The sequence below is a fragment of the Parasteatoda tepidariorum genome, chromosome 1, assembly GCF_043381705.1.
Source record: "Parasteatoda tepidariorum isolate YZ-2023 chromosome 1, CAS_Ptep_4.0, whole genome shotgun sequence".
Lineage (NCBI taxonomy): Eukaryota > Metazoa > Arthropoda > Arachnida > Araneae > Theridiidae > Parasteatoda > Parasteatoda tepidariorum.
Genome location: NC_092204.1, coordinates 77572776 through 77586671, shown reverse-complemented (window position 1 = coordinate 77586671; position 13896 = coordinate 77572776). Strand labels below are relative to the sequence as shown.

The 13896-nt window shown below is 28.8% G+C and overlaps 1 protein-coding gene across 4 annotated transcripts in view; it reads left to right on the top strand.

The window, feature by feature from the left end:
• The window catches only part of LOC107441008 (uncharacterized protein ZK1073.1), a 117451-nt gene that overhangs the window by 61424 nt on the left and 42131 nt on the right, over positions 1–13896 (top strand). For all 4 annotated transcript variants that reach the window (XM_043043899.2, XM_043043903.2, XM_043043911.2 and 1 more), the window contains exon 2: positions 7883–7933. In XM_043043899.2, coding sequence (XP_042899833.1) covers positions 7883–7933 — 51 coding nt within the window. The remainder of the gene's footprint in view (positions 1–7882; positions 7934–13896) is intronic.

The following is a 13896-nucleotide window of genomic DNA, read 5'->3' as shown; positions in this document are numbered from 1 at the left end:
ATTTGAATTTTTTTATTTATAATTAAACGTTTAATTACCTACTGTAAGAGTGACTAAAATTCAAGTTCTTTAATTAAATTTAAACGTACTTTCATTTAATTTGAACACGAAATGTTATTAAATCTACCATTGCAAGTTTATTACTGCAAAAGATTTTAAAATTATTTACGAATGTTTTAGCATTTTAATTTTAAATTTCTTTCAAAGTTTGAAATTGTATTTTTCGATATATAATATGTTTAATTAACGTGTTATTACTGAGAGTGATTAAAACTTAATTTAATTAAAACTTGCTGTCATTAATGACGTTTCTTTGACAAGAAATGTTATTAAACCTATCAATGCAAGTTCACCATTGCAAAAGACTTAAAAACTATTTTTGAGTGTTTTTCTATTTTAATTTCAAATTTCTTTTGAAATTTAAAATGTATCTTTGATGCATAATTTGTTTAATCACTCTTATAATAACACGTTAATTAAAATTTAGTTTATTTAATTTAATTAAATCTTGCTATCATCACTGACGTTTCTTTGACAAGAAATATTGATAAATCTACCAATGAAATCGTATTTAATACTAAAGTACTAAATACCAAATTTCCCAGTTTTAATTTTAAATTTCGAATTCATAATTTTTTGGTTAATTAACTTGTCGTTAGAAAAATGGTTAAAATTTTGCTTCTTTAACTAAATTGAAACTTTCTTTTATCCACTTTGACTAGAAATGCGGATAAATGATAAGCAACCGATAGTATTGCAAACTTATTTAATTAAAAAAAAATTGAGTGCTCTTCAATTTTTATTTAAAGTTTTTATGCATAATTTGTTTGTGTTAATTAACCAATTGTTGGAACAGTAATGAGAACTCAGAGTATTTTATAAAATTAGAACAATATTCCAATAATGGCGTCCTTGATGATAGGTCTACTCATGATCATGACTTCATGAGTGATTTAAAATTCAGTTTCTTTAATTAAATTACAACTTTCAATTACTTTGACGCGAAATATTGATATTCCAATTATGTCATCCTTGACGATACGACTATTCATGATCCACGGCTTTGTAAGGAACAGAAACTGTTATGCAATTATGAACAGTAGACAAGTTAACGTGTAGTTTACATTGTTTGCAATTGAATGTCACATAGTTTCGCATCAATGATTGCAGTAGGAGTGATAGCAGCTCTCCTGGAAACAATAGCTCATCAATGTCTCGGGTTATTCCTATTTAACTATCAGCAATATAGGAAAATTCAAATTAGAGCATAGTTCGATATTCAATTGGAATATTCAGCTTAAAGGGCTTGTTGTGTAGCGTCCAAATGAAATCACTTATTAAAAAAGTTTCGATTAATTGTTAATGATATGATACATGAAAAATATCGATATTATGTGATTAAATGTATGTGATCGATAAACATATTTTAAGGTCATCGACTTTTAGAGAAATTAAATGCCTCAATTTCTGGTGTCAGGAAAATATTTTGTTATTGGAACGATTTCCGTAATTTCAGAAAATATTTTTTCGAGTATTAACTAAGGTTATGACTTAATATTTTTATAAATTAGAACAAACAAAATTTTTTCCTTGACTACTGCATATAACTAAAATTAATTAACTGTATTAAAAGTCAGAGGAATGATCATCCTCTAAAATCTTGATATATTTTATGAAAAGTCTGCTTATTTGAAGAATTTCGACCTTAGTTCGTTACCATTGATATTTCGTGCAAAACTCAAATGCTTTATAATGTAGCTTTAGTGTTCTACAAGGTATAATTCTACCACTTCGATTCAAGTTTCATTGTTTACAAGAAAATAAAAAAACTTAGGAACGGAAAACACTTGTTACACTTGTTATTTTTTCTTTAGTCGCGAAAATTAAGCTGAAATTAAAAATTATTAATCGGTTGTAGAATGATTTGAATCAATCAGTGATTGATTCAAATCATTCAACAACCAGTGATTATCACTGGCAGTATGAAGCAGTTTGGGGAAAAATAAAGCTTGTCCACATTTTCAGCTTTTATCTGCGTGTCAAAATACATCAGGCTCAAATTTAATATTTTTTTGTGGTAGATCAGGTGATAGAGCACTCACCTTCCAATAAGGTGACCCGGGTTCCAATCCAGCGATTGCTGGTCTGTCTATACGAATTCCGATTGCACGTCCACATTGCTGACGTAAAATATCAGTGGTAGACAGTATGCTTTCTTTCTTACCACAACTCTATTTTTCTCTTAAATTATTTTAAAATGTAAAAATCACTGACATAGCCCTTTACATATTGACGTAAATTATTTGCAACCATTATCTCAAATGTCCCTAGAGTGCAATTAACGAGATTTGATACATAAATTCGAAATTTATTAAACTAAACATAACTTTTTAACAACACCAAACAATGCTAGAATAAAATTAAACTATTTAATTTACTTTATAAATAATAAGGCATATGAAATTAAACAGTAAATATCCAGGAGGGGAAGGAAATCAAAAGAATAATTGAGAGGCTCAACAAAAAGTAATAATTTGTTGGTGGAAATAATCATTAATTATAAAATTAGCAATTAATTAAAAAAAAAGTTTTGAATTAAATAAAGTGAGATTCAAGTAAATATTTAAATGTTTGCTTAAACAAAACGGTATAATTTCTGAAAACAAACAGAATATTTTTTAAGTCAAACTGAATTATTGACGCAGCAAAATCGATAAAAAATATAAACTAATCAAATATGGAATTTTTCCTGTTATATAATACAGATTTGCTCAAAAATAATTCGGTCATTTTAAATGTTCATACCTATTGTGTTTCTATTACTTATATTATTTTTCTTTACTACTCGACCGCAATTCTTCTCGGAGCATGATGAAATATTTTCTTATTAAATGCTCGTAAAATCACTTTGAAGAGGAATTCTTATAATATTTCTTAAAATTCTTTCGAGAATAAGAAAGAGAAATATATGAAAATAGCAGTCAATGCGTTGTCAAGGAGTAATTTTATGGTATAAAACATAATGCTCGTGTAGATATTGCAGAGTGATCTTTTAAGTTTTGGAATATTTTCTTTCATGATCTTTCATGTTCTAAAATTCTTCGGTATTTTTGTGAGAAATGTAGTAAAACATATTTTTAAATTATGCAAACCTTAAAAAAATACTGTCGAATACAGTTTATAGAAAAAAAAATTTATTACATCGTTTTCAACTCCCCACTGAAAATCAGGAAACGATTTCTCTAATGCAACATTTATCACATCGTTTGCTTGAAAAATTCTGTTCAAACTTTTAAAATAGTTTTCTTAAAAACTTGTGGTCAAATCTTAATATCATTTGTTTAAAAAATTGTGTTGAAATTTGAAAATAGTTCCCTTAAAAAAGAATTATCGAAACAGTTTAAATAGAATTTTCTTGATCACTTTGCAAGAAGCATGCTAATTTTCTTAATTAAATAATTTAAATTATAATTTAAAATATATTAAAATAGTATACATATTAATTAATAAGCTCTACATGATCTTTTAACCATAAATATATTTTATACAATATATTAATTCTTTTAAAACATATAAAAAATATTATGCAGTCCTAAAGTTTATAGAATGTACGAGTAATTGAACTCACGTAATTTACTTTTATGAAACATAATTTAAATTGAACCTTCTCTCTCCATAATTGTTTTCTATCTCTGACTGAAATTTATCTATCTCTGACTCATATGGGTTTTAGGACATATAGTCGCTGATAGATATGGGTTAGTGACCTTTTCTCCTTTTATTCTGCTCTGCTTTCCTATTTTTTTGTGTCAGAAACATTTTAAAAAACTGGCAAATTTCATTATATTGAATACGCAATGTTTATGTTTAGCGCTTTGAAATTGTCCAACTCTCAACTTTACATTAACTAACAATATTTGTGTTTACCATGTAAAAAAAAAATTTCAGTTAATGTTAGTTATTATAATGCCAATTATTAGTTAATACTTAAATTTATAAGTTTAATTTTATATTGAGATACCTGCAAGTGGCGTAGCGTGTATCCCGATCCTGATTGGCTGTTGAAACGTAGCATTTGTTTATGAAATTGTCTCCCAAATCCACTATTTGTCACCCAATTATGAAATTAAAAACCTATTACAAAATTTACTTAATGCATCATTTGCCAACATGTGGTTAATGAAATTAAGAATACAGTTACTTTATGAATTAAAATATTTTAATAATTTAATTATTTATTAATTTATATTTTTAATTATTTAACAAGTCAAATTAATGTGTTAAATAAATAATTAACCTCTTAAGGGATGCTTTTCCGCTTTCAACACGAAAGACCAATAATTTTTTTTTCTTAACGCCACTGTAGTTTTGCTGATATACTTAATTCAATTAGCCTTCACCAAACTTAGTTAAGTGTCAATATGTAATCAGCAATTTATCACTAAGCACTTAAGTAAATTATATTAATAATCAAGAGTTGTATATAAACTATAATGTTGGATTTAATCTATTTTGTATACCGACTACTTTTGTCTAACGAATATCTTGCAACTAATTTTCACTTTGCTAATTTATAGCTTGGGACAAATTGACTGTTTATCCCTTATGTAATATGTGCTCAAGTTTACTTTAATTAAATACTTTGTCGTTAATCGTATTACGTCGTAATCACAGTGCATTAGAGAATTTTCCTTTGTATCGTTCGTTCTGTAAAAATCTCTTGTCATTGAAAGTGTCGCTTGCAATTTATTTTTACATTTAGGAAACATCAATTCTGGAATCTTAAAACTACTGAATATATCTTCTTAATCTTAATTGACGCTAATTCACTTAGAAATAAGCTTTAATGCCCTAACCAGCAGGCGATCCGAATTTGTAAAAAGTTTTATGAATCTTATTTCAAGCAGTGGTAGTAGATAGGCTTTAAGCTTAAATCTCAATTTGCAGTTGAGATTTAAGCTTAAGCTTGTTATGTTAACATAATTAAGCTTAAGTTTGATTATGTCTACTTAAATTTAATACTTCATGTATATAATTTCATCTATTTTTTTGATAATTGTCAATCAAGTTTTTTGTAAATTTTATTAATGCTTAATTTGGGAACTTAAATTGTCAATTTCATGATGTTATTTATATATTCGTTTAAAATATTATTTAATTAAACAAGTCTAATTTGCTAGCTGCATTAAATCATGAAACTCCGAACAGTTTCTGAGTTTAATTCCTGATAACTTTGCTCACAAATTATAAGGAATTAACGCATTACTGAAGTTATTGTTAAGCTATTCAGGAGCTATTAGTTAATTCCGCAAATTATCGAGGCATATTTATTTATTTAAATAAATATTATGAACCACATTTTTGTTTATTTAACTACAATGTAGTTTTATGGATGTACAGTGCGCCAAAAACAAACTGCCAATCCTGAATAATTTGTGATCTAATTATGGGATTTTCGCGTTCTAGAACTCAATCTTAATGGCTCGATCAGGTGACCTCAAATATGCTAATTAATAGGTGCAGACGATGTTTTAATTCGCGAAATCAGACACAAGAAACGCACTTTCCCTAATTAAACATACCTTTTTTTCGACGGATTCAGATTTCCAACCCCCAAAATATAGGGGGTAGCCGCAATCTGGGAAATACGGTTCCAATCGTTTGGACAAGAAAGCTCTCCAAAGTTTGAACCCCTTTGCTATTTTTACATTTTGAGTATTTCGCTATATCTCAAGAACTTTCTAAGCAAATTGAAACATTTTTGCACACAATTATAAAATTCGTTTATCCAAAGATAATTCCATGCAAAAAAATAACTTTAGGAAATATTTATTATTTTTTATCATTTTATTTAAGAATGGTCACACAAAAAAATTGAATTGTAAGGTATACAAGTTTTTGTATCATTTAATCATTTGTATCATTTTGCAAATACAAAATTTGAGAGAAATCTGTCGAATTTGTGAAAATTAAATTAAAAAAAGTCAGATGCATAAAATTCGATTCCTCTGGAACAATTCGACCAATTCAGAAATCCGAGGAAGTACGTTTTTGTGTCTAATTTCATAATTTGAAATATCGTCTGCACTGATTAATTAACATATTTGAGATCAGCCCTTCGTGCCATTACGATTAGGTCTTAGAACGTGAAAATCTGATCATTAGGGGATCAAAAATTATTCTGGGTAGTCCGTTTTTTTTTTTCTATCTGTACAACAATAATTCTTAACCTAACTTAGTTCTTAAGTTCCAAAATGCAATAAGCATATATTATCATCAAAAATTCTGCTTCTAAGTAAATAATATTATTAAGTGTTGCATATCAGTTATGATTAAATGTCTATTTAATTTATTTTCTCGCTCAATTACTTTTGTTTAATGAGTATCTCACACCTAGTTTCCACTCTGTTGATTTATAGCTTTAAACAAACTGACATTTAATGACACAAACTGTTTATCACTTGTGTAATATGTACTCAAGTTAACTTTAATTAAATAGTTCGTCGCTGATCGTATTAGCTCGTAATCATCGGGCATTAGAGAATTTTCCTTTGTATCGTTGGCTCTCGAAAAATCCCTTGTCACTGAAAGTGTCGCTTGTAATTTATTTTTGCATTTTGGAAACATGATCATGAATTCTGGAAGCTTGAAACTACCGAATATGTCTTCTTAATCTCAACTGACGCTAATTCACTTAGTTACGAGCTTTAATAGCGAGTGATCTAAATTTGTAAAAAAAAATACATTTTGAATTTATTTCGAACAATATTATTTTTTCATATAAGTGGGTTTGCTAACAAGTTATGATTCCTGTGTTATGTTTATTTAATTTTGAATAGAAAATTACTAATTTATTATTTTTATTTTAATATGGTTTTTAAAGTTGTAATGAGCTTTTGTCAATATTTCCCCGGCAACAAACTTTTTGAGCGTTAGTTATTATCATCATTGTTATCGTTAATTATTTACTAAATGCATCATGCTAAAGTTTGAACACCATTTGGTTTTTTTTTCCTTATTCGTGTCATATTATTAATGTTATTGATTATTCGTTATTTATTCGTGTTATTTTATTCATCTCGTTACTTTATTCGTGTTTGGCTCCGTATATCCGCTTCCTGCTCTCGTAATATTTAACTCTATATTTAACTGCGTAATCAGTCGAGTTCTTTGCACCAAAGTATGACCATTTTAAATAATGGTCAGTCGTATTCCTAATATTCATTTTTTCTTCTTAAATATGTATCAGAATTAATTCCATTTACAACGGATACCATTTTATATCAATATTAAGTTGTTGTTTTTTATCATGTACTTAAAGGAAGGGTGACCCAGGTGTAGAATGGTAACACTTCGCGCTTCACCACAGGTCCGAGGTTCTATCCTCGGACCGGGTAAGACGGACTCAGCTTTTTGGTCGATAAATAGGAGTATCAAGCATGCTTGAGGCAACGCGTTTGGCTGACCACCCAGCCGGAAAATCTGCTCCTGTACCCCTAGAGCTCAAGGTCAAGAAAACTAGGCTGGGTACAGAGCCTTGGCCTTTCAGAGGCTGTCGCACCACTGAGTTTTGTTTATGGATCGCATGTTTCATTCAGTTTTTTTTTCATACTAACCCATACTTTTTAATTTTTGCATACTTTCTCAGTCTATTTTACTCTGCGTACATTTTGTATTCCAACTTCCTGCATATATAAATTTTAAGCTGATTCCATTTGAAAATCGTTTTTATTGTGCAAAACGCTTATGTACTTTTACCAGATATATATTTTTAATATGTACATAGCATTATATTAATGAATACATATACTTTGTAACCAATGCATACATATTTAATGAAATTTTAAGTTAGTTTTCTAATTAGCTTTTCTTTTTGTTTCAGCATGTAGAAGTAGAAACAAATAAGTGTGGAAAAATTCATGTTTATGTTCAAGTAAGTTTTGTTTAATTTCTTTCTAAAATTTTTTAGCTTCACTTTTTTAAATGCCTCAATAAGTACAACTGCTGTTTAAAAATGTATACTTGTAAAAGCAGTTCTACAAATTATAAGTAATTGAAAGCTCTTTAAAAAAATTTATAAAAAAACAAGGCTAAATTGTAATAATTTTTTTAGCTCTTCATAACATCTGACAAGCCTTGTGATAGCAAACCTTTTACAGTTCATGAGTTTCAAAAAATTTTAAGAAATGTTTACTTATAAAATCAATTTTAGCGAAAAAAAGTGAAATTTCATTTTGATAAACAACGCTGGCTTAAACTCTTTTTAACCCTGCTTCATAATAATATTACGAACTATCTCTGAATAATTCTGTAATAGCAAACTTTTTGCAGTTGTTTATTTATATTTTTAAACAAATTTAAAAAACGTAGATCACTAAATGCAGTTTTAACTAATTTACTCAAAAAAAATGAAGGTTCGTTTCTGTTAACAAGGCTAAATTAAAGGCTTCTCTAACTAAATTTTTCAGTAGTAGTTTTTAAATATTTGTTTGAGAAAACCTAAAGGAAAAAATAACTGCCTTCTTGAAATTAACTCTAAAAAATATAGATTATTGAATCAATGTATCTCGAAGTAAAATTGAATATAAATTTCAATATGTTATCCTTTTGTTTTAAGAGGGTAAACTGTATTTTTATCTGTAACTTTAAAGTTTCCTGTGTTCTCATAGTTCAGATATTAATTTTTGATGCAAAGTTTTCAATAAATTATTCTTAAAAACAGTTTAAAATAAAGGAAATGCATTTGAAGCAGTGAGTGTTATGTATCAGCAATATTTGAAAGTTTTTGCTTAAAAAGAAAATAAACTGCCATTGTTTTTTATTTAGAGCAACCCCACATCAAATTTCCGGATTGTTTGCTCACTAATTTTTGTTCGAAATATATTTTTAAGCTGTGCACCGTAATATTCAAGAATAACTATAACCAGTATCGGATATAGCAATCGAATACCCATTTAACCCTTTATATAAAGTCATATCCGTTTCAAATGAATAATTCAAAGAAACGGAAGTGGAAAGATATACTTGTCAATAAAAACCCTCATAAGCTTCAAAAATTGGGAGTAAAAAGTCAACATGTTTCGAGCGCTCAGCATAAGGCGCCCATTATCAAAACCCATGTGTGTTCGAATACACAAAACAAAACTTATGGCACCTTGTTTTGAAAGTTTTGTTTTTTTACAGCTTAATTTTTAAAGCTAATGAAGTTTTTCCATTGACAATGCTATCTGATTTATTTCCTTTAATTGTTACCAAGAAAATAAGATTTAAACAAAACTTTAAGAGAAATCTGAAGTTAGTATGAGACACTCAAAGTATTGTTTTAACATTTCGCCATTATTTTTTTGCAAGACTTCCAATTTCTTTTTGTCTTTATTATTAAGTGGAACCTTGAATTTATATTTTTAGAATAGTTTACATTACGTTTATAACAGCTAACCCATTACAAAATTATACAAAACTTAAAAAGAAATATGGAAAAAATATGAAAGGGTTTAGGCAATATAGTGATAAGCCACACTTATGACTATGAAACCAAGGATAAGGTTTTCCTTAATATTGTTTCCAAATTGGTTTTGATGCAATTTTCCAATACTTCCACGGCATATTTATTGACTAAATGTTGAGATCGTGATGTTTTCACCAAAAGCAAGTAATCAAAATACTCTCTAGAAAACAATTTGAAAATGTGGCTTATAATTGTACAACTCCTAAGCAGTAATATGTTTGTATATACAAAAGTAAATTTAAAAAAACTTCACATATGCAATGAATTACCTTAATTTTTTCAAATAAAATTTTTTTTATTATTATTCAAAACTTTCGTAAAGAAACTCTTAAATAATTACTTAAATGATTCTGATAGCATTTTAACAGCACTTAGATAAATGTCTTTAGTATTTGCAATTCCCATTCACATTACAATAAATTTAAAGTTTTGTAAATGTATTTATCATAGTAATTTTTTGTTTTCATTTTTATTAATATCTGAGGAAAAAAACTAGAAGCCCCTAGCTTTTATTGTATATTTAATAGACTAACGTTATACTGTTTGCAAAAGTACATGTGTGCTTTTTCAAGACAGGTGCTATTTCTTTTCATATTCTTTAGTCGAGACCTGCTGACGCCTTGACAAGGTCGGCAATATTTTACAGATGTGATTTTTGCTTGGAGACAAAGTTTTATAAGGAAACTTCGATTGAAACAGCTTCTTATTTTTCAGAGATAATTTTGCATGGATTAAACTCCTGCTATTAATCACCTTTTTACAAACAATCACAGATTCAGCAAAAAAATTTCATAAAAAATGAAATTAAGTAAATAATCGAAAATTGGTAAAGAAATCAATAATAGTGAATGAATGAATAAATATATTTATTTAAAAGAGGAGTTAAAATAATACACAAATAAAATATTCACAACATAGACTGTCATTGTTTTGTGAGAATTTCAAATTATTTTATGACTGTAAGAATCTATTAACAATCTATTTTTGCTTTTGAAATCAAAATGTGATTCATATTTAATTTTACCAATAAATAGTTTTCATTCGAGGTGTATTAAGTTCTTGTTCCAAACCTATGATCTGAATTTTCCTATTAAAATCACTATCCATTCCTTAAAAATCAGTTTCTTTTAGAGGAAAAAATTTATTCCCTCGTTTTTCAACATAAATAGCTATAGTGAATTAAACCTGGATTTTCATATTTAAATCACTCTCCCTACTATATGTGAATGAATGTGAACATGAATTTTTAAAATTAAATCTCAATCCGATGTTTGGAAATCATCTTCCTTTCGCTGAAAAAATTTATTTTTTCAATTTTTGAAAAAAAAAGATCTGCGTATGCTGTATTTTACAGTATAGGCAGAAAGCAACTGCTACAAAATAATGGAAATAATTATGGGAAAATAATACATTAAGTAATGGAAAATAATCCCAATGAGGTGAGCCAGGTTCAAATCCCAGCGATGGCTGGTCGATGCGAATTCTGCACCCACCTCACACAGACCATAGTGGTAGACGGATCATGGGTTAGAGTCCTCTTTTTGTCAGGTAAATCGTGGGAGGTTTTCATTGTTTTCCTCTTCATGTAACGCAAATGCGGGTTAGTTCCATTTAGAAGTCCTCCACGAAGACAAATTTCTCTCAATACTTAATCCAGGAGTTCCTTTTACTTCTGGATTGGGTTAAAAATTGCAAGGCTAGTGCTCATAAACTCAAAATACGGTTATAAAATAAAATATGTATATCTAAGTAATTTTTTTCATAAAATACAAAATTTGTAGCAAATCCTTTGAAACATTTTCAGGAGTGAAAGATTTTTAAAAGTGATTATTTTTCCCTCAAATCACTGCTCAACCAATTTACTTTGAATTAACCAATTCAACCAATTTACTTTACCAATTTAATTTACTCAACCAATTTACTTTAATTTTGCTTTAAATTGACGTTGATATACGTGTTTAAAACAATTTTAATACTATAAATGTAATTTTTTTTTTGCTGATTTCTTTTTTTCCATTTAATCTTTTGTTTGATTGATTAGCATAGTACAACCGCTCTTTTCATTTGCAATCCCATGCTCTATAGTAGCGCTTCTCAAATGGAGTTCCGTGGAGTCTTAGGGTTCCGTGGAAGAGTTAAGTGGGTTCCGTTAGTTAGGATCTTTTTTTTACCAATAATGATTTATTTTTGAAACCTTTAATTACAGTTAGATCCAATCAATAGCTATCATTTATTTATATTTCAGTTGCCTGTATGAAATCATTTAAAGTAAATTGTTAATGGAAAAAAATAGTATATTTTAATATTAATTTTTCTAGTAACAATACATTTAACAAATGATTAAAAGGTTGAATAAATGATTAAAAGGGCATGCATTTATTAAATATTGTATTAATATTTCCTACCGCGCTTTTCAAATCAAAATGAAATAGCCGAATTCGCTAGTAAATAAATATGCTTCTGTAACTACTATGTTCAACATTTATACCACTTCTTTTTAATTTTCATTTTAAAGAAAATAATTCGGTTTATTTTACTAAAACAAAAAAGAACTTCATAACTAACCTAGCTTCAGTTCCAGGACTGTAAAATTAACTGTCGAACATAAAATCAAGGTTATTAACAATAAAATGATGAAAAAACTTTATCATATTATTTCATCGTTGAAAAGTAGTTTAAATTTTGAGTTAAGGACTACCAATGTTGAACTCCATAGAATTGTAATTTTGAACCCAATGCAGAAGAGAAGGAAACTCCTATATCAAGTATTGGGAGAAATGTGACATCGTGGAGACTTTTTGATGGAACTAACTCTCATTTTCTTTACCAAGAGAGGAAAACCACGAAAACCTCCACAGGTAGCCCGACGACAAGGGGACTCTATCCCATGATCCGTCAACCATTGAAAAACCACGATTTTGCGTCAACACTGTGGTCGGTGCGAGCCGTATCCACCGGTTCGTATCCACCAGCCATCACTGGGATCCGAACTTGGTGCGCTATTTCCCTTGAACCATGGATCCATCTTATTATGTTAGTATTTCAAAATAAAGCGGTAATTTATCTGTTAATTTTGGGTTATCGCCTTGTTAATAATAAAAATTTTGGGTTATCGCCTAAAAAATTCGATCATTCCACAGTCGAAAACAAGTTGAGCTCTATAGCAAAAAAAATTTTTTTTTATGATATTCCATTAATCGTGAAAGTTTGCCTTCCTCTTACAGAAACACCCTATGTTTTCTTATTTTAGTTCTTCAAACCCGTTTATTTCTTTATTTCATTCTTCAGTCTTTTTATGTGCCTCTGATTTCTTAACTATGGTCCTGAACTTAGTTTGAATCACAATTCCTTAGTATGAACTTAATCTTCACATGAAAATTTTATATTCTCGTAAACAGCTGTTAGTATCAATCTGGGAAAATCATTGAAGTGCCCAGAGAATGATGAGAATCGGCTTATTAACTTCTAGTCGCTTTGAGCGAGAAACTGAAAATACGGATCGATAATCCTTGGCGTCCCTTCGTCCACGGTTGGAGAGGCAAATGAACATTTTGCCCTCTCTGGTACCAAGCCGAAATTCGATGGTATTGTTGATATTGTACTGCATAAGCTACAATATGCCAAGAGGATTATCACGACCAGAAGAAGTGAGATTTGTATTTAAGGGTAGAGTGGGTTTTGGGTGGATGAAGTTTCAATCATTCAAATGTTACACACGCCTAAGTAGTTTCATCGTTAACAAGGCTAAAAATGTATGTTAGGGATAAATTGTTGAACCCATTTGGATAAATATTGTCTTAAAAAGACGGTTCCTTTTATCAAAAGAGTAAAAAGTGGTAACGGAAGTGTTTTGTTAATAGTATTTATTTTACAGGCATGCTGCTCAAGCATATTAATGATATAAATATTTATATTCGAATCTAAAGGCAACTCACAGGTCTTTTTTTAAGTTAAATTGATAGCTAAAAGAAGAAAGTATCCACTTAAAGTGAAGGTATATGTACCATCATTTCTTTCGTTGTGTCATTTTTTTCATATTGCAGTATTTGTGACCCTGTATTAATGCATTACACCCGTTAAAGTACAGCTTGTACTAGGTTGTAATATCTCACTTCTTTGTTTTAGTATATTGTACATTAGATTTTATTATTACTCGTCTATATAGTTTTTTTTCCCTTAAATTTTACTTTGTGACCTGCGCAAAAGTAAGTGACCTTTTTTGACAAGGATTCTTACAATATATATTATGGACAGTGGTAACGAAACACCCTGTAATTTTAATTTTTATGTATATTTTTTTCGCCATCATGCAAATTATAGGGAGAAATCTAACAATCAAAAGTAATTCAGAGAGCCGTGGTGGCTCATGAGATAGAGCTCTCGCCTTC